Source organism: Suricata suricatta, chromosome 14 (genome assembly GCF_006229205.1).
Source record: "Suricata suricatta isolate VVHF042 chromosome 14, meerkat_22Aug2017_6uvM2_HiC, whole genome shotgun sequence".
Classification (NCBI taxonomy): Eukaryota; Metazoa; Chordata; class Mammalia; order Carnivora; family Herpestidae; genus Suricata; species Suricata suricatta.
In genome coordinates, this window is record NC_043713.1 from 82,440,092 (window position 1) to 82,462,004 (window position 21,913).

Consider the following 21,913-nt stretch of genomic DNA (forward strand, 5'->3'; position numbering starts at 1 on the left):
TTTTTTTAAGTTTTTAAATTTATTTTTTTTAATATTTAATTTTTTTAAACATCCAAGCATATAGTCGGTGCTTTCTGGTACTTACATAGTTTTGGGCACTTTATTTACATCAATACATTAATCCTCACAATAGACCTAGGGGAGCAACTCCCAGATCATAGAGAAGATGAATTATGGGCTCAGGGTCATGCATCTGGCAAATGGGAGAGCTGGGATTTGAACTCCTGTTTGGCTGGCTGGGCCAAATAAATCACACCCCCATCCAGCCCCAGGACTTACAGCCCCAGGTAGGTCCAGTTATGCAAATAACTGAATAAGGACAGAAAGGGCATTTTGAAACCTGAAGAGTTAACATTAAAGAAATGTAATTTAATACTAATACTTGCTATTTACATTGTACACCCATGAACAGAAAGATTGGGGCTAAAACCTCTATCAAATAGCCAGACAAACTTTTGGGCGGGGGAATCTTATCAATTTATGTGATTGACTCTTTCTGTTATACTAAACCCACCCAATCTTTTTCAGGGTGCACGAATGACCATGTAACTTTAATCAGGATATACACATTATTTTGGGCTCTACTTTTTTTTTTTTTTTTTTAGTGTTTATTTTTGAGAGAGAACAGAGTGTGACCTGGGGAGGGGCAGAGAAAGAGGGAGAGGGAGAGAGAGAGAGAGAGAGAGAGGGAGAGGGAGACAGAATCTGAAGCAGGCTCCGGGCTCTGAGCTGTCCGCACAGAGCCCAACGAGGGGCTCGAACTCACAAACCGCGAGATCATGACCTGAGCTGAAGTGGGACATTTAACTGACTGAGCCACCCAGGTGACCCTCCTAGGCTCTAGTTGTTTTTTTTTTTTCTAACATCACGATTAATATACCTGTTTACGGGCATTAATTTAGTCCCATAGTGATCATTTCAACAGCTATATAGTATTGAATGAACTAGACTATAGCTTACTTCACCGTATCTCTGATGTGCGGCATTTGGGATATTTCCAGTGTGTGGCTGATCTAAAAAGTGCTGCCAGAAACACTTTGCACAAGTTGCTTGTTAAAATCTTTGGGACTATTTTGAGCAAGGGCATTTGTGGGAAGCAGATGAAGGAAAAGTCCCTGGAATTTTCAGTTCTCCTTGGACTTTTTTTAGAATTAGCTCTTGGCGTCTTGTCATGTGTACATAACAGCTACCAGTAGCTGGATGGTCTTGGGTAAGTTCCTTCACCTCTCTGCAACTTGGACTCCTGCCATTTAAACCATAGTCCCAGAGCAGTGATAGTGGCTGGGAGCTTGTAGAATTACAGGCTCCCTGGCCCTTCCTAGAAACTACTGAATCAGAATCTCCGTTTAATAAGATCTTCAAAAGAGGATTCTTGATCATATAAAAGTTGAAGAAATTGGGGTGCCTGGGTGGCTTAGTTGGTTAAGCGTCCAACTCTTGGTTTTGGCTCAGGCCATGATTTCATGGTTTGAGTTCAAGCCCTGGGTCGGCTCTGTGCTCACAGCACAGAGACTGCTTGAAATTCTCTTCCTCTTTCTCTCTGCCCTTCCCCCACTCATGCATTTTCTCTCTCTCTCAAAACAAATACATATATTTTTCAGTTGGAGAAACTATGCCTTAGAACACTCACTTGTCACACAGGGATAATAGAGATCCTTCCTCAAGGCTGTTGTGAAGACTTAATGCATCAATCCGCATACATGAAGTGTATATAGGAGCACTAGGCACAGTGAGTGCTTGCTATGTGTTTGCTACTTTTATGACTCTTCCCAGCCGGTCGTACAAAGTCTCAGACTGGCAGGTTCCTACGTAGAGTGTCTTGAAGACAACCAATAGGAGAGATTTCCCCTTGGTGGGGTGAGCAGAGGTGAGGAGGATGACATACTTTCTCATCCCTCATGATCAAAGTCCGTAAGAGCCAGATCCAATCCCAAGGAGCTAATGAGTGAGTCTGAAAGCACTTTGGGCGAGAACCAGGACAAGGTGGCATTCAGGTAAGATCTGATACTTCTGGCACCCACTGGCCACACTGATCGGGGTGGCCAGCCCCTGCCATCTACAAAAGGGCTCGTGAGTAATGCAGACTGAGTCCTGACCCCACAGAGAGGTCAGTCACTTAGATAAGGTGCACCTGCCCAGATCTCTCTGGGGGGCAGGGCCAGCCTCTCCTGGCCACAGGCAGCCTGGCGCAGATGGACCTGCTTGAATTGAGTAGTTGCAAGCAGAAGGAAGGGTTATCTTCCCCAGTTCTCTACTTGTGACACTTTACTTATCCTTCAAGTCCTATGTTTCCTTTTTGATTCCACTAATCCCAGTTAAATAAGCCGTTTTCTGTTATTTTTGTTACTGTTGCCATTTAGGTGATTTATATGGTTTTACAATCCTCATGACGTATCAGGAGTCTCAAATTCGAATGTCACTGAGGACTACGGTTCACAAAAAATACATGAAGTAGTCCGGGGCAATGTAGTTGAGCACGGTGAGGACTGTGGCCTCTGGCCAGCCTGTTGTGCGGGGGGTTATCTTTATTCTGTTCCGGCCCACTGCCATGCAGGAATGGAGCCCAGTGTGACCAGATTTTCCTATTTTTTTCAAAAGAAAAGTTAGGATTTTAGGGGTGCCTGTCTGGCTCAGTTGGTAGAGTCTGTGACTCTTTTATTTTTTTTTAATGTTTGTTTATTTTTTGGGAGATAGAATGAGATACAGCACAAGTGGGGGAGGGGCAGAGAGAAAGGGTGTCACAGAATCGGAAGCAGACTCCAGGCCCTGAGCTGTCAGCACAGAGCCTCATGTGGGGCTCCAACTCATGAACCATGAGATCATGACCTGAGCCAAAGTTGGACGCTTAACCGACTGAGCCACCCAGGCACCCTGAGTCTGCGACTCTTCATCTTGGGGTTGTAAATTTGAGCCCAAGTTGGGCATAGCGATTACCCTAAAAGATTAAATTAAACTTAAACATTTTGATTTTAATGTTAAATCAAATTTATCTTAATTTAAAAAATAACATAGATGTTTATAGTGACTTTATTCATAATTAACCCAAACTGGAAACAACACAAAGGTCTCTCAACTAGTGAGTGGATAAGGAATGGATAAGCAAACTTACAATGAAATATACTCAGCAGAAGGAAAAAAGAAATGAACTATTGGTGCCCACAATAATCATCAGATCCCAAATCCTTTATGCTCACTTCTGCTTCTGGCCAAGTTAGAGTAACATGGGCCAGATTTACTTTCTCACCTGAAACAACCAAAAATGGGGAAAATATATATGATATGTTTTTCTTTCGAGACACTGAACATCAGTCAACAGATGATAGTGGTCCCTGAGAGGAAACAAATTGTAGGGGTGATTCCTACCGTTCCCTCACTTACTGTCTTGAGAGAGTTTCTAGGCCATGCTGCAGGAGAGGCGACCCCTGGTGAAACCTGGCAGACCCCCAGAGTTGAGAAGATAGAGCTGAGAGTCCAGGAGGGCCAACGAGGCTGGAATTCTAGAGAGGAAACAGCTGCACACAGAGAACCCAGAGTCCCACGGAACCCCCTCCAGCAGTCAGCTTGCTGGTCAACCTGCATGTGAGGCCAGCTACCTGAGGCCATGGAAGGAACCACCTGAAATGATTAGAGGTAAGTGTGTGCATCACTCACACTGCCCCAGAAGGAGTTTCTGTTCCCATCAGCCAGACTGGAAAACCTCATGATTCATTGGTCTTGCCTCCTGTAGGGGCCGAAAATCAGCTGTAGACTGAGCACTGTATTAGTCCCAGAGAATTGTTAAGAACAAGATTTGAAAGGATAAAATCGTTCTCGAGTAACTGTATCTAATATAAAGTTCAAGAATATTTTTATGGAAACTAAAATACAAAAGAAGGAGGGGAAGGAGGAAGGGAAAGGAAGAAGAAAAAAGAGGTGGAAGAAGGGAACCAATTGACATGGTAAAATTCATCATGCCTGACATCCAATCAATAATAACCAGACACCCTGACAAGCCTTGTTTCACCTTTATTGAGAGCTGTTATGAATTGGATTGTGGCTCCCAAAGATATGTTGAAGTTCCAAACCCCCAGGGGTGAGAATATAATTCAAAGTCGGTCACTAATTATCTGTGAATCTTAATCACACTCTTCTTCAGTCCTCAGATAAGAATTCCAAATCTCTCTCTCTGTTTATGTGTATAGTCCCCATTCACAGTTCTTGGAGTGGTCTCTGAACCCCAAAAGTTGAGAGCGTTTGCAGTAGGTGCTCTTTCATGTTTATTCCTTCACTGAATATTTATTAAGGGCCTACTATGTCCCAAGTTCTGGGGACACAATGATGACGAAGACCAAGACAAGATCCTTGAGATCTAATGCAGATTATAGACCTATGGGGGTATATACCCATACATACAACCAACACAAACACTTTTATGAAGGGAATAAGACAGGGACATTTGAATCACTGGGAGGAGGCATGAAGCCCCGGATATTCAAGAAAGGTCTTTTTTCAGAGGTGTTGTTACAGTTTACATTGTATCCCCCGGAAAGGTATGTTGAAGTTCTAATATGCACTGCCTCAGAATGTGATCTTATTTGGAAACGATCTTTGCAGATGTAATTACTTAAGCTTAGATGAGGTCATTCTGGAGTGGGGTGGACCCTTAAATCTAATAAGATTAGTATCCTAAGGGGCGCCTGAGGGGCTCAGTCAGTTGAGCATGACTCTTGATTTTGACTCAGGTCATGATCTCATGGTTTGTGAGATCGAGCCCCCTGTCAGGCTCTGAGCTATCAGCAGAGCTGGGGATGCTCCCTCTCCCTCTCTTTCTGTCCCTCCCTCACTCACAGGTGATCTCTCTCAAAAATAAATATATTTTTTAAAAAGGATTGGTATTCTTAGGAGAGGACACGCAGAGAAGAAGGTCATGTAACAGCAGAGGAGAATGGAGGAAGGAAGCTGCAAGGCAAGAAATGCTGAGGATTGAGTGCCACCGCAAGCCAGAAAGAAGCATGTCTTTGCTGTCACCCTGATTTCACACTTCTAGCCTCCACACTGTGAACGAATATATTTCTATTGTGTAAAGCACTCCGTTTCTGGTATTTAAACAGTGCAATTTGTGGCTAAGGCAGCCCTAGGGAAATTTATTAAATGTTTATTTATTTATTTTGAGAGCGAGAGTGGGTGTGGAGGGGCAAAGAGAGGGAGAGAGAATCCCAAGGATGCTCTGTACTGCCAGTGCAGAGCCTGTTGCCAGGCTAGGTACCATGAATCTTGATCTCATGACCTGAGCTGAAATCAGGAGTCCAGTGCTTAACAGGGTAAGCCACCCAGGTGCCCTGAATTTTTTTTTTTTTTAATTTAAGTAGGCTGGGTGACCAATGTGGGAGTTGAACTCATAACCCTGAGATCGAGTTGCATGCTCCCAGCGCCTGGGTGGCTCAGTCAGTTAAGCGTCCCACTTTGGCTCAGGTCATGATCTCGCAGTTTGTGGGTTCGAGCCCCGCATTGGGCTCTGTGTTGACAGCTAGATCAAAGCCTGGAGCCTGTCTTCAGATTCTGTCTCTCTCTCTCTCTCTCTCAAAAATAAAACAAACAAAAAAAGAGTTGCATGCTCTATGAGTTGAGCCAGCCAGTTGCCGCCACAGCCCTAGGAAATTAGTACAGGTGTCATTAAACTAAGGCTTGAATGATGAGAAAAGGGCAACCATGTGAAGATTTAGCGGGAATGTCCCATGCAAGGGCAGGAAGAGGAAAAACTGGCTGGGACATACTGGTCCAGGGAGGTGAGATCGGAGATGTGACTGGGAAGATAGGCAGGGATAGATCCTGTAGGACCACGCAGGGGAAGGGATGCAACTGTGTCATTTGAGCGACAGAAACAGCTGTCAAAAGGGTCACCCAAAATCTTAAGAGGGCAGGAATCTAAGATGAATTAGTTGCAGTAAATAACGACCCTGTGACCCCTCTCTGCCCTTCCCGCCTTGCTGGCGACCTTGCTGGATGGTCAATGTCAGTTCTAGCATTTCAGGCCGTTGACTTCGGCTCCCTTTAGGCGATGCAAAGAGGTAGCGAGCTTTACCTCCCTAAAATCTTCCTCCCTCCTGACTTCAGATCCTCCAAATAAACACAATCTAAGTTAAATCAGTTCGGCAAATGCGGTTTGCGGACAAGTTCGCCGGCCCCAACTAGGAGAGATTCTGGAAACGCAGAAGCACTCTCAAGGGGGCAGCAACAGACCCTGCCAAGACCTGCAAAACTACAGCGCTCCCGCAGCCGGCGCGCGGGGGCGGAGCCGGGGGAGGCGTGTGCGCATGCGCGGGACCTGCCTCCCCGGCGAGGGGGTGGGGCGGCAGCTGGGGCGGGGGCTGTGACGTCAGGTGCGCGCGTGGCTCCGGCTGCGCAGGAACAGCTGGTGGGTCCGAAGGCGGGCGGCTGGCGGGCAGACGGGCTGTGGTGCTGGTGGCCAGCCGCGCCACGCTGCGGGAGCCGCCGCCGCCTCGCCTCGCCGCACCATGTCCGGCCAGCTGGAGCGTTGCGAGCGCGAGTGGCATGAGCTGGAGGGAGAATTTCAGGAACTGCAGGTAGGGCCGGGCCACCTGGTCGGGCAACTCTGCTACCTGGGGTGCAGTGTCTTCTCCTTCCTACTTCCCCAGCCGGGGCGGTGGGAACCGTCAGGGGCCTGGCGGGGGTGGGGGTATCCCCGGGAGGCCCTGGGGGTTGGTGGTCCGCGTGGGCCAGCACCCTCCTCTCTCCCAGCACTTCAGTTCTTTATCCCCTTGGGGCGCACAGTCGTAGCCCCCCCGTTATCCCGCCTTCACACGGGCTCTTTGCTCCGGCGCACCTCCTTCTCTGCAGAAAGTTGGTCTGTGGTCTCTGAGGGGGAAGTTCCAGATGTGTCATGTAAGGGAAGCCTGAGGGCACAGGTGTGTCCTGGGACCCAGAGAACAGCCCAGCCCCCACCTCCGCAGGGTCTCTCCTAACCCCACTTTCGGCAGCTCAACTCCTCCTCTGTTCTCATGGGGCAGCCCTCTCTTCTGCAACTAACATTTTGAGAGATGTGCTTGGGAGCCGTTCTGTTGAACCCCTAGTCTTTGCCCAGGGATTAGGGACCCCTGTCATGCGTCTTTGGGGCTCCGGTGTCTGTGCCCTCCTCTCTGCTGCTGCTGCAGGCCGACTTTGGCGTTGTGGATGACATCTGTCAGTTCTGACAGCTGGGGTGTCTCCCTCAGTGATAGAGGCTGCTCCTGGCCCTCATCCATCTGGCCCAGAACCTCACCTGGGGCGGGGTGAGGGCAGATGTAAGCCAGGCCCCTTGAGAGACTCGGATTGCCCCACTGGGGGCCTGGCACGAGGAGTTAATCCAAAGGAGGTTCCAAGAGGTCTCAGCTACCTACTGACTAGAGACACCTCATTTGAAACCTTGCGGATGGCCAAGAGGGACTCCTGGACCACTTTTGGACATGGGACTTTTTCCTCTCTGGGCACTTCTTTGGAGTTGGGCTCTGTTTGCCTGAAATCCCACCTCACAGCCCCACCCCACTTCTTCCTATTCTGGAGCAGTGACATTTTCCCTGTAGTGTCCTCTTGTCTGCAGTTGGCTGGCCTCTTACAGTGTCTAGAGGAGGGAAGAGGAGATTGTCTGTCTTGGGTCTTCTAGACACGTGGCAGGAGGCCCCGATGTGTACAGAGAAGGGTGCTGGAGAGACTGAGCAGGAAGGCGGTGGGGGTGGGGCTCTGTTTCAGGCAAGAGCCGAAGATAGAGTATCCAGAACCCACCCGCTGTTCTTGGCCTGTGCAGCATGCATGGGGTTGTGCCCTCTCCTTCAGGTCCACGGCTTGGGGCCCACACTGTTCCCAGTGGACCCTTCTAGCTCTGGTCCCATCGAGAAGATTCAGCCACTTCTTGTGTGCTACTGCGCTCTCAGGTCATGGTCAGCCGTGGAGCCATGGAAGGGGTGGTAGGGTTGGGAGTGGGAGAAGAATTTTCCCATGTGGAGGTTTCGTTCATGAATTCCTTTCCCTTGCCCTGCCTTATGCCAAGAGGAGGAGTTGTCTCAACACTTCAGAGCCCTGCAATTAATGCAATCAACAGCAATTAGATAACTAGTCTTGGCAGGCAGAGCTTGCAAAGGAGACGCTGGACTTGTTGTGTTCTTACTTGGTATCATTGGGGTTCAGTTGTGTGAGAGACAGAGAGGAGTTGGGAATTCTGGATTTTGACCCGTGATGCACAGCAAGGGTTGTATAAGGGGAGGCTGTGCTGTCGCCTGCTCAGTTCTTCAACAATGGAGGAACTGGTAGGGGACTTTGCTGGCCTCGGGCTTTGGTGGACCACTGCTGGGTTAGAGGTCAATGATGGATGGAAAGCCACAGAGTTTCCAGTGGTAAGGGTCAAGTCATAGACTAGAGCAAAAGCACTGCCTATATCTTCAGCTCACAGATGCGGAAGTTGAAGCTTGGGAATGCTAATAGGTTGAACTGGGGTCACACAGCTCTTTAAGTGGTAAAGCTGGCACTAGAACTTAGTATTCTAAACGTTTACTTCGATATCTATGCTGGGAGTCCCCTCTCTCTCCTCATCTCCACATCCCCGATAATGAATGTGAGAGCTTTGAATTCCTGAGATGAAAGTCTCTGGGATGTGTGAATAGAAGTAGGAGCACCTGGGTGGCTCGGTCAGTTGGGCATTTGACTTCGGTTCTGGTCATGATCTCGCAGTTTGTGGGTTTGAGCCCCACATGGGGCTGTGTGCTGACAGCTCAGAGCCGGGAGCCTGCTTTGGATTCTGTGTCTCCCTCTTGCTCTCTGCTTCTCCCCTGCTCGAACTCTGTCTCGCTCTCTCTCTCTCAAAAGTAAACATTAAAACAAAAATAAAGGAGAAAGCATCTTTAAAAAAGTAAGTAGGGTGTATGTTGTCATTGTGTATATGCTGAACAGACCCTCCGATATGAGACATTTACTGAAGAACAGGGAAGTCACAACAGGTAGGTAGGCAGGTGGACAGATTGGAACTAGAAAGGAAGTATATATATATATATATATATATATATATATATATATTTTTTTTTTTTACCAGAAAATTCCTGTCCATCTTATTTTTCCTATATTTGCCTCAGAATCTGGGATTTGGGGGTTTCATGTTTGTATCTTTTTGATTCTGTCTTTCTTGTCATACCTAATGTTGCTGTGTTTCACCTCTCCTTCCCTTTTTTCAAATGAAGGAAGGAAAAAGGAATCCTAATTGTCAGGCCCCAGAGGATTTGAAAGGTCGTTGGAATTCCCCCTCCCCCACTTAAAAAAAAAAAAGGTTATCATCTCTGGGACTTTCTAGAGGAAAAGATCTGTTTTCTTTTGACTGTAATTTGCCTCTCTCAAGGCCTCTCTAGACTCAGGGGCAAGGTCAAGTGGCATGGGGACTTTGTTTTTGGCTTGTTAGGGTTTCAGCCATGCTGGTGAATTCAGCATTGGTTTGAGACCGACATGTTTGGCGCTGTGGCCTGTGGAGTGACTACAGAAGGTCACTTACAGACACCATGGCAGGTGGTTTAATAAGCATTTCCTGCCTTGCATCACTGGAAACCTGACCCTGTCCTTCCCCATCCTGGAAGGAGGTGGCCTGAAGAGGCCTTTCCCTAAACCTGATTTCACAGAAATGCAGGGGCCTGATAGGCCACCATAAAGATTTTTGTTTTTTTCTACCAATGAAATGGGCATCCTTCTGGCTGCTGTGTATAGAATAGACACAAGAGAGACAGGATCAATGCCCTATGAACTAGATCCTTTTATCCCATTTTACAGAGGGAAAATCCTATACCCAAAGTCACATGTCTTGTAATTACTGGAGTCAGGATTCAAACCCAGGCTGCTGAATGTCAGGGTCTATACCTTTTTTTTTAAAACTTCTTTTTAATTGTTTTTTTTTGTTTGTTTGTTTTGTTTTTTGAGAGACAGAGAGAGCCAGCATGAGCAGGGGAGAGTCAGAGAGAGGGAGACACAGAATCTGAAGCAGGCTCCAGGCTCTGAGCTAGAGGTCAGCACAGAACCCGACGCGGGGCTCGAACTCACAAACTGTGAGACCGTGACCTGAGCCGAAGTTGGACACCTAACCGACTGAGCCACCAGGCGCCCCTCAGGGTCTATACTCTTAACCACTACCTGAGGCAGGTCTGAGCCCCGGGTACTCGTTTGTAGGGTTTTGTTTTTCTTCTTTCATTGCCTTATGGGTCTTTTCCTTTAGAAGTGGGCTGTGCGGCAGGAACCCTGGACAGGGAGCCACATTTCCTGGGTTCAGGCCGGAGCCTTGCTGCTGTCTAGTCTCTGACTGTTACCAAGCCGCCACTCTGGACTTGAGTTTCTTTATCAACAAAACAAAGGCTGACAATAATAATAACCAAAGCAAGAACTGACTCTATGCTACACGGATTATTCCATTTCATCTAAATGACAACCCTGCTTTATACTGAGGTTAAAGGATGGTAAGTAACTTGAAAATCATGGAATTTTGGAATTTGAACCCAGATCTGCTGTGTGCCTCAGATATTTTTTGGGTTCCTAACACAGTGGGTTCCCAAAGTATCTTGAGACCCTTGGCTCTGGAAAGAAACTTTGAACGGGTTCAAACTTTTTACATTTCATTTGTAAAGTGCTTTAACATAATGCATTAGGATTCTTAGTTGCAAGTGACAGAAACCCTGGTTAGCTGCCTATAAGCCAAAAAAAAAAAGGAGTTTATTGGCTTGTCATATGTTGGGAAGTCCAGTAACAAATGGCTTCAGGCAAGGCTAGATCCAGGGGCTCTGATGATGTCCCTGTGTGTGTGTCTCTCAGTTTTTTTTTTAATGTTTTATTTATTTTTGATAGAGAGACAGAGCATGAGAGGGGGAAGGGCAGAGAGAGAAGGAGACACAGAACCGGAAGCAGGCTCCAGGCTCTGAGCTAGCTGTCAGCACAGAGCCTGACGTGGGGCTCGAACCCACGAACGTGAGATCTGACCTGAGCCGAAGTCGGAGGCTTAACCAACTGAGCCACCCAGGCGCCCCTGTGTCTCTCAGTTTGATTCTTCTATATCCGCTTTATGCTCAGGCAGCCTCTCTTATGTTATGGCAAAGATGTGCCCTGGCAGCTCCAGGCTGACATCTGCCAGCTTGGCAAATCTGGCAGAAACAGAGCATCTTTTCCCTGGTAATTCTAGCAGGAGTCCTAAGGCCAACTCTCATTGGCCTGACGTGGGTCACCTGATTAATCCTTGCTAAACCTTGCTTAATCAGTGGCACTGATTGGGTGGGTCTTGGATACTTGTCTATCCCTGGGGACCAAGACTGGAAGGAGGGCCACCCAAACTGTATGAAATAAGAATAAGAGAGGGTTAGTCCTATAAAGGAAAAGGAAAATACTGTTGGTAATAAAAAAAAAAAAGAGAGAGAGAGAGGGATGCTAGACAGCCATCTTTTGTGGGGGGCCAGGGGTGGGGGGATAATAGAAACATTCTATATCCGTGATTCCCAGACTGTGTCAGTGCACCACCGAGGAGCTGCAGCAAGCTCACAGGGATTCTATGGGATAATTTAACATTTTTTGTAAAAATATTTAAATGTTTAGTTTTGAGAGAGAGAGAGAGAGAGAGAGAGAGAGAGAGAGAGAGAGAAACAAGACTATGAGCAGGGAAGGGGCAGAGAGAGGGAGACACAGAATCCGAAGCAGGCTCCAGGCTCTGAGCTGTCAGCGCAGAGCCTGACCGTGGGGCTCAAACTCGTAAACCTTGAGATCATGACCTGAGCCGAAGTCAGATATTTAACTGACTGAGCCACCCACGTGCCCCAGGATGATTTAAATTTTTAAGAGAAACACAGTGACATCTGTCATATCCTGCTAACTTGGGATGGTTCACACCTGCACATTAATCGCGCTACATTCTTATTGATGATGTCATATCTTTGTGAAGTTAGGTTTTTAGTGGTCTGTGATTGAAGTCAAGTACTAGGTGAAAATCAGTGTGGAACACAAAATGAGGGTGAGAGCGTCTAATACAATTCCAAGGGTTGAGAATTTGTGCAGAGCCCAATAGTCACACACATTTCATAAGTAAATAATAATTTTGGTTATTTCAGAATGAAATAAAAAAGATTTTGTCAGTTTCTGAGTATCCTTTTCTCCCCCCTAAAAGGCTACTAAGTTGTTAGAGCATAAATACTTTTCAGTTACTTGTCCTGAAGACTGTTAAAATTTTACTGAGACATTAAGAGCCTGGTGAACCCGCAGGGTTTGTGAACCTTTGATTTATGTCCTGGTTGTGGTGGTGTTTACACAATTGTACCTATTTGCCAGAATTCATTGGGTTCTATACCTGAAAATTGATGAATTGTTATGTAAACTATACCTCAATAAAACTGATTTAAAAAAACAGTACATGGCCTATTATATATACCTCCTCTTTTTTTTAAAATTAATTAATTAATTAATTTAGAGAGCACAAATGGGGGAGGGGCAGAGAGGGGGAGAGGGGGGGACAAGTGGGGGAGAGAGGGAGAGAGAGAGAGAGAGAGAGAGAGAGAATCCCAAGCAGGCTCTGCATTGTTAGTGCAGAGCTTGATGTGGGGCTCAAACTCACAAACCACCATATCATGACCTGAGCTGAAGTCAGTTAACTGACTGAGCCCCCTAGACACCCCACATATACCTCATCCCCTAACCCTTTCACAGCTGAGGAAACCGAGGTACAAAGAGATCCCGTAACGTCGCTCAGAAGTGGGAGACTCTGGATATGACTCCCACACGTCTGACACACGTCTAACATCCACATTTACTGCTCCTCTGTCAGACATCACTAATCAGTGCTGGCCTGTGACTTAGAATATTTTCCAATATGGAACTGATGCAGTGTGGGTGAAGTCAGCTTGCCATCCGTAGTGTTTTCCTGGTGCTGAGTCTTAGGTATGTTCAGCATCTGGAGATCTTTACTTGAACTGGCTTCCTTGGAAAGAAAACTGTATGAGTGTGATCTCTCACAAGCGTACCACCGGAGAGAAGCACAGCTAACAGGCACCACATTTCGGTGGCCACGGCTCTGTTGCAGTCTACTGGGTTGCCCACCAACTCGCGGTGCTTCTGGGCCAGAGCTCTATCTGAAAATGCCATGAGACTCCATTGCTGGCAGTTCTTGCAATCAGTGCTGGCTTGGGTTGTGACTTCCCAGTTGTGTATCTTACTATTCAGCCATGTTGTGTTAATTAGGCATTTCCAGATGTTTCACAGCCGTGCTGGGACCTGAAGTCATTAACCTCATCTTCCCACTGGGGCAGAGCTCGGCGCCTCAGAGAACAGGAAAGGCAGCAGGTTGCCTACGCTGCTCGCTTGTTTGTGTCTCCTGTAGGTGATGTGAAAGGATGGTCGTTAGCGCGTAGGGAAGCAGGTATGGGCATCCCAGCTCACGGAGCCGTGTTAGTGCTCCTCCCTCTCTCTTTTAATCCGTTCTGCATGTTTAGAAGCAATACATATCCACAGAGTTCAAAATTCAAATAGAGATGTCGAAGAATTCTCAGAAAACTTGTTTATAACAGCTAAACACTGGAAACCCGAACACTCTTCAGAATGGATAATCCCACTGAGCATCATAGAGTGAGCAGAATGAATAAACTGGAACTACATGTGTCAGCACGGATAAATATTTTTAAAAGAAGAGCAACGTTGAGTGGAAAGTCGCAGAGACATATATACAGTATGACATGTATGATAAAGTTAAAAAACATTCAGAACAATCCTATGTATTACTTGCTGATACACATATATGGTACAAGGGAGTGAAAGGGTCAGATTCAGTAGAGTGGAGATAGGTGAGGGGGGGCTCTGGTGAGGAGCAAATGACTCTCCCCAAGGGTCTCACTGAAAAAAGTTTAAGGGAGGGGCTCTTTACAAAGGTGTGGCACTTTAAGAGTGAGGCTCCTAGAGCTGGGGCCAGTCCTGTTCATAAAGGGGCAGAGGGAGGGGGCCGTCACCAGAGCTTGGCCAAATCTTGTTGCTGGGGAAGAGGTGCTGCAGGACAGGAGCTGTGGTGGTTGAAGGCTGCGGCAAAGCAGGAAGGTGGCAGGAGGAATAAATGCCCCACTTTCTCTCTCCTCCCGCCGCATCCACTGGCCAAGCCCAAGTAGGAGGCAGGGCCAGGGAGTCCAGGAGGTGCGGTTCGGTTGGTAGGGCTCAGCCTACTAGGAACAGAGAAAGACAGGGTTGACCTGGGGTGGGCATCGGGGCAGAAATCAGCAGCACAGAGGTCCCCCTCTTTGGGGGCAGAGGATAGGAAGTATATCCTCTGGAAGTATACGTAGGGACTTTTAATTCTCTTGCACAAAAAGAAATAATTCTTATTTTGCTTGTTTATTTTTGAGAGAGAGAGAGAGGACAGGGGAGGGGCAGAGAGAGGGACAGAGGATATGAAGTGGGTTCTGCACTGACCGCAGAGAGCCCGACACGGGGGTAGAACTCACCAGCTGTGGTAAGATCATGACCTGAGCCAAAATCAGATGCAAAACCAACTGAGTCACCCAGGCACCCCAACTATTATTTCTTTTTGTCTTTTTTTTAAATGTTTAATTTATTTAGTTTTGAGAGAAAGTGTGTGAGTGGGAGAAGGATGTAGAGAGAGAGAGACACAATCTGAAGCAGGCCCAGAGCTGTCAGCACAGAGCCTAGTCAGTGTGTGGGGCTCGAACCCATGAACCATGAAATCGTGACCTGAGGTGAAGTCGGCTGCTTAACCAGCTGACTTACCCAGGCTCCCCCCTACTATTATTTCTTAGACTGAAGGTGAGAATATTGTCCATGTTTTTTTTCTACTAATTATATGATTTTCTTTCTTTTTTTGCATGCCTGAAATATTTCATAATAAAATAAGCAGGAGACCAAAAAGTAACCCAATAGTACTAAAAGGTTTATAAAGAAAAGCAGCTCTGGGGTGCCGTGCTGGCTCATTCAGAATAGCATGTGATTTTTGGTATCGGGGCTGTGCGTTCAAGCCTCATGTTGGGTGTAGAGATTAAATAAATAAAACTTAAAAAAAAAAAGAAAAGCAGCTCTGTAGGTTCACTGTCAGTCATTTACATGAGCATGACCACGCAAATGTACTATGCTTGTTTTTTCTCTTTTAGAGATTTTGATGAAATGTTATGTAGTTAGCATTTGATTCTTTACTGGCAATGTTTGCTTATAATTATTCTCTCCCCCCCCATCCCCCTGTAAAGCTCCATCCTTAGATATTCTATCAAATGTGTTTCTTTTCTTTGGCCTTGAACTAGACGGTTAGGGGGTGGGGGGTTGCTTTGTGCTCCCAAATGGAGTACTTTCTTCTGCAGCTGCTTGTCTGCTTTGGTGCCCCCAGCATTCTGGGTTATTTTTAGAGGTCGCAACTTGATGTGGGAGTCAATCACATTTAATAAGCTGGTACTCCCTGCGCCCTGTGCTGAGAGCGAACTCACAGTGTTTGGTGTTTCCCATGTTCCAACCCGCTGCTGCCAAGTTTAGAAATAAAAATAGTGGTTTGGCAGTTTGTCATTTTCTTTAAAAGTTAAACATACATTTTCCATATGACCAGCAATTCCATTCTTGGGTCTCTACCCAAGAGAAATGAAAATTTATCTCTGCACAAAGATTTGTAGATATTCATGGAAGTATTATTTATAGTAACAAAAGGGTGGAAATAACCAAAATGTCCAGTAACAGGTGAATGGGTAGACCCATGTGATGCCTCTGTACCAAGTTTTTATTTGTGAAGTAGCAATGGAAACATGCTTCCCTGCTATCTGAAAGTACAGCCTTCCTGGGAAACCTTTCATAAGCCACAATGGCATAAAGCAGAGAGTAGCTCTTGTTTTCTGAAAGTTCGAGTTTGCTTTTACGACAGACCTCCATTAGTACCTGTTTTCTCTGACCAGAAGAAATCCAAGAGCAGATTTTCCCTTTATGAAAAAAACCCATTACTCGACTAACAGAGGTCTTTCATAAAAGAAGTAATGGGATCCTTGTGTGTACTACAATGTAAATAAACCCCAAAAACGTGATGCTGAGGCAAAGAAGCCAGACACAAGAGCACATATTGTGTGACCCCATTTATATGAAATATCCAGAAAAGACACATCTGTAGGGACAGAAGGTGAGTTAGTGGTTGCCAGTGGGGCGTGAGTACCGTCATAGATGCGAGGGATTTTACTGGGTGGTGGAAATGTCCTCAAGCTGGATGTGGTAATAGTTGCATAACTTGGTAAATGTATAAAAATCACCGAATTGTACACGTAAAATGAGTGAGTTTTATGGTATATGAATTATATCTCAATAAAGTTGTTAAAAAATGATGGTTTCCTGGTGTGGTAGAAAAACACTCAATTTGGGGCGCCTGGGTGGCTCAGTCAGTTAAGCCTCCGACTTCGGCTCAGGTCAGATCTCACGTTCGTGGGTTCGAGCCCCGCATCGGGCTCTGTGCAGACAGCTAGCTCAGAGCCTGGAGCCTGCTTCCGGTTCTGTGTCTCCTTCTCTCTCTGCCCCTCCCCCTCTCATGTTCTGTCTCTCTCTGTATCAAAAATAAATAAAACATTTTAAAAAATTAAAAAAAAAGAAAACCACCCAATTTGATTGCTCAGAGATCTCCATAATTATTCGGGGCCCGTTTAGTTACTAGCCTGATGAAGGATTCATTCAGTGAGGCTCCAGGTCCTTGTTTTTGACATCTCTAGGATGATCATAGTGCCTGGGGCAAGAGGCTGGTAATACTGAGTCTGAGATTTGTAGCTTCTCTTCTTTCCTGGTGTGGTTAACTTTGCCCAGGAGGAAAACTCTGTTCTTAGGCATTTTTTAAAAGTTTATTTATTTCTCTTGTGTGTGTGTGAGAGAGAGAACACGAGCAGACAAGCAGGGAAGGGAAAGAAAGAGAGGGAGGGAGAGGGAGAGAATCCCAAGGCACAGAGCCCAACGCAGGGCTCGAACTCAGGAATCTTATGAAATAAGGACCTGAGCTGAAATCAAGACCAAGCCACCCAGGTGCCCCTGTTCTTAGGCATTTTAATCTAGATTCTGACATTTGCCTTCGAAATGAAGACATTCAATTCAAACTGGCCAAGCTAAATAGACCGAAACACTGTTTGTTTGCTTATGTAATTGGGAAGCCAAAGGTATACCATTTTCAGGTTATAAGTAGCTCCAGGGGCTCAAATAAACCATCAGGGCTTAGCCTTCATCTCCCTCCACCCTGCTTTCCCATCAGTTGGATTTGTGGTGAAGCAAGATGGCCCCATTAGCTCTGGGCTCAAATTAGCTCCTGTTCCTTCAAACTGGTGGAGGAAGAGCTTCTCTTGGTCAGTTCTGATGAGGGCTCCCCACCCCCACCCGCCACCAGCTGAGTTTTGTTGGTTTTAAATTCCGGGCTCCGAATCATCTGCCTGCATCAGGAGCTAGTGTTCTCGCCGGCCAGGCCTGGGTCATAAGCCCTGAAACCCAGGACAGGTTCAACCTCATTCCTGGCCAGATTTCAGTGACTGAGTGTGGGGGAGGGATGGGTCTCCAAAGAAACATTAACCAGAAGGGGAAGAGCTGCGTGGTTGGCGAAGACAACAGAAAGCTTCCAGATGGTGGCCCTGGGTTCAGGGTTGATTGGATGAAAGGCAGGATTGGAGATCGGATTGCTGCTCATCTTGCTCCTGGAAAAAGCATCTCAAAGCACAGGTCTAATTGAGGGTCTTCCAGAGACCCCCTCACATGCAGAAGACAGCCAGGGATTCCAAAGGAGGACAAGAATTCTATCCCCCCATCCAGCCTCCCAGAACCGTTCTGTGGGCAACGCATCCAGAGACAGTGGGTAGGAAATGGTGCAGCTGCTGTGGAAAATGGTATGGTGGTTCCTAAAAAAATATTAAATGAGTTACTGTTTGGTCTAGCAAACCCACTTCTGGGTATATACCCAAAAGAATTGAAAGCAGAGACTCAAAACAGATGCTTATACACCCATGTTTATAGTAACATTATTCAATATATATATATATACCGGTTCTCTCTCTCTCTCACACACACATGCACACACACAAAACACATACACAATGGAATATTACTCAGCCATAAAAAGAATGAAATCTTGCCATTTGCACCAATGTGGGTGGAGCTAGAGAGTATAATGCTAAGTGAAGTAGGTCCATCAGAGAAGGATACCATATGCTTTCACTCATATGTAGAATTTAAGAAACAAAACAAATGAACAAAGGGAAAAAAGAAATAAAGACACTCTTGTTTTTAAATGTTTTATTATTTTTGAGATAGAGAGACACAGAGCATGAGCAGGGGAGGGGCAGAGAGAGAGGGAGACACAGAATCTGAAGTAGGCTCCAGGCTCTGAGTTGTCAGCACAGAGCGGGATGCGGGGCTTGAACTCAAGAACTGCAAGATCATGACTTGAGCCAAGGTCAGACACTTAACTGACTGAGTCACCCAGGCGCCCCTCAAGAAACAAACTCTTTTTTTTTTAATTTATTAAAAAAAATTTTTTTTGAGAGACAGTGTGAGCAGGCAAGGGGCAGAGAAAGAGGGAGACACAGAATCGGAAGCAGGCTTCAGGCTCTGAGCGGTCAGCATAGAGCCCAAGGCGGGGCTCGAACCCACAAACCATAGATCAGGACCTGAGCCGAAGCCGGATGATTAACCGACTGAGCCACCCAGGCGCCCCAAAAAAACAAACTCTTAATTATAGAGAACAAACTGATGGTTGCTGGAGGGGAAGGGGGTGGGGGGACGGGTTAAATAGGTGACGGGGATTAACTAGTGTACTTGTGATGACACTGGGTGACGTATGGAATCGTTGAATCACTGTAAAGTACACCTGAAACTAACATAACAGTGTATATTAAGTAACTGGAATTTTAAAAAATGTAATCACTCATTCCCCCCACTGTCCCCAAAAAACCCTACGTTTTTCCCCCAAAGTGTTTCTGAGAAGTCAGACATAAATTATGAAGAACTAGAAGGGTCTACGTGTTCTGTGATTCAGTGAAACTATATCCTCTTCTGTTTTTTAAAAAAAGACAATACATAGTTTTACTTACGTGTCTAGTGGAATCGGAATGGTAGTTGCCAGGGGCTGGGGAAACAGAAAATGGAGTCATTGTTTGATGGGTTTGGAGTTTCAGTGGGGCTGATGGAGATGGACGGTGGCAATGGCTGCACAGCGATGTGAACATATCTAATGCCCCTGAATTGTATACTTAAAATGATTAATAGTTTAATTAAAATTTTTAATTTTTTATTTATTTTTGAGAGAGAGAAAGAGACAGAGCATGCATGGGGGAAGGGAAGACAGACACACACACAGAATCCAAAGCAGGCTCCAGGCTCTGAGTTGTCAGCACAGAGCCCAACATGGGGCTTAAAGCTCCGAACTGTGAGATCGGAGCTGGATTTCGGATCTGAGCCAAAGTCCGAAGCTTAACTGACTGAGCCACCCAGTTGCCCCTACACTAAAAATAATTAAGAGGGTAATTTTTAACACGTGTCTTATAAAAATTAGAAAAATTTAAAAATTTTTAGTGATTAAAGTGGTAAAATTTATGTCTTATGTATTTTACCACAGTTAAAGAAAGAGGTAGCTTTCTGGAGAAAAGTTCGGATCCAAGAAATGAATTGATAAACGTTCCTGTTGCTTGTGGGACTGGCGTGAGACAGATCAGCGGAGTCTGGGCATGGGCACGGAATGCCCTGGGAGGGGAGCATATGTCACCCTAAGGGCCTTGTTTCTGACTCCCCCTCCCCCCACCCCACCTAGTCCTTGTAGCCGCAGATCCTGAGCCTGGAGCTGGGGACAAGAGTAGACCAGATGTATGGTCTCCTATACAGGATCTCCCCTGGGAGTAGTTCTGGCTGGTGGCAGAGAGAGAACCAGAGGGGAGCGGGAGTGACTCCATATGCCTGGGGACAAAATTGTGGGAAGGCTCACGGACTTCCATCCCTACCCAGTCTGATGCCATAGCATTGAGCAGAAAATATCACCAGTAGAGCATTAGAGAAGTGCTATAGAAAGGAAGATGTCATTGAGTGTTGATGAGGTGTGGCCAAGTGTCATACACTGTGGTTGGGAGTATAAATTGGTACAGCCACTCTGTGGGTACTTTGCCAAGATCCGTTAAAACTAAAACCAAGGCTGCACATCTGTCTTCTCTTCCCTAGAGAGATGCTTGTGCGTATCCAGGGAGGCAGTGCAAAGATACTATTCAGTGTTGCATTGTTGGTTATAGGCAGAGACTAGAAACGACCTATATGTCCAGCAGCAGAAGAGTGGCTCAGTAAACTGTAGCGTGTCCATAGCATGAACTATTGCACAGCACTGAAAGGAATGAAGTATATCTATATATTCTGGTGTTGGTAGATCTTCAAGACATATTGTTGAGTGAGAAAAAAGAGTTGTAGAATTATATCTATACTCTGATACCAGTAATATGTTTTTAAAAATCAAAAGTATGTGTGTTAGGGTCTAAGCTATGCTGCTGTAACAAAGAGATCCCCAAATTTTGAAAGAAAAAAAAAAGCCTTTGATGAGGTAGCTTCTTTCTCACATAACAGTCCAAAGGGAGTGTGGTCCAGGGTAAGTGGTGTCCAGTATTGCTCTATGAAACAGCAATAATTACATTTTGCTCATGGATTCTGTGGGTCAGGAGTTTAGACAGGGCCATGGTGGGAGTGGCTTGACTCTGCTGTATGATGTCAGAGGCCGTAGCTGGGAAGACTTGAGTGGCTGGGAGTGACTTACATGGTTGTGGCCAGAATCATCTGGCAGTTTCTTTACCACGTGCATCTAAATGCCTGAGCTGGAATGACAAGAACGTTTGTCTTAGTTGGGACTATTGCTCATAGTGCCTACATGTGGCTTCTCTATGTGGTTAGGATTTCCATAGAGGGTGGCGGCCTCAGGGTAGTTGAATTGTTTGGTCTAAAGGCAGATGTTCCAGCACAGAAGGCAGAAGCCTCCTGGGCTTCCATACTTCTCAGAAGCTGTAATGTGGCCCCTGCCATGGTTTATTGGTCAAACCAGCCACAAGCCTGTTTGTATGTAAGAGGAGGGAACAGAGATCCTGCCTCTCTGTGTGAGGCGGGCTAAAGGGTGGGTAATCATGTTTTAAAGCCATCACAGGTGAGAAGCTCTGTCTCATGAGGTCCCAAGGTTGGTTTGGCTGGGGAAGGGACATTGGGCTTTGCCATTGACATGTGGCTTCCATCTCTGGTTTCAAGGTAACTGCAGCTCCCCACATTCCAGCCAGGGAAGGGGACAGTGGAGGGCAGGCATCTCCTTATTCAAAACACATCACTTCTACCTGCATCCCTTTGGCTAACACTTAGTCCTGCTGCTACACATAGCTGCAAGGGAGGCTGGGAGATATCTGTTACTGAGCAGCCATGTGCCCAGCTGCAACTCAGTGGGGTCCTGTTACTAAAGGAAATAAAGGAGAAAAAGTATTAGGAACAATTAATTTTTGCAACAGCATGTATTTTTGCTAAATATGTATATATATTTGTGTGCATATGTATAGAAATAGACCTATGTAGAATACAGAAATACATCGATAAATGGACTGCAGTCTGAAAGAATACATAGAAGAAGGTCTAGAAGACACTGGTAATAGTAGTTACCTCTGGAGAAGGGAGGGCAGGATGGGGGTATTCATAGCTGGCTGGAGCTGGAGCTGTAGTGTTTTAATTTTTAACGAGGATAATGTCTTCATGTTTTACTTTGAAATTAAATATTAATTTAAACCCAAGAGGGCTTGGTGAGCATCTGGCCGCTGATGTTGCAGTCTTGGTCTTATCTTTCTGTAGTGGAACCCAGCACCAAAGAGAGCCCGGAGGTGGCATGGCCCTGTGTTGTCTTCCCGGAGCCCCAGCTGGTGTGTCAGGGGCCTCTGGGTCCAGAGGCCCCCCC

At 46.1% G+C, this 21,913-nt stretch overlaps 1 protein-coding gene across 2 annotated transcripts in view; it reads left to right on the forward strand.

Moving 5' to 3' along the window:
* Positions 1-6,400: 6,400 nt before the first annotated feature.
* TMEM120B (transmembrane protein 120B) overlaps positions 6,401-21,913 on the forward strand; it is a 42,114-nt gene continuing 26,601 nt past the window's right edge. For both annotated transcript variants that reach the window (XM_029922615.1, XM_029922616.1), the window contains exon 1: positions 6,401-6,563. In XM_029922615.1, the coding sequence (XP_029778475.1) occupies positions 6,495-6,563 (69 nt within the window). In that variant the 5' untranslated portion in view covers positions 6,401-6,494. The remainder of the gene's footprint in view (positions 6,564-21,913) is intronic.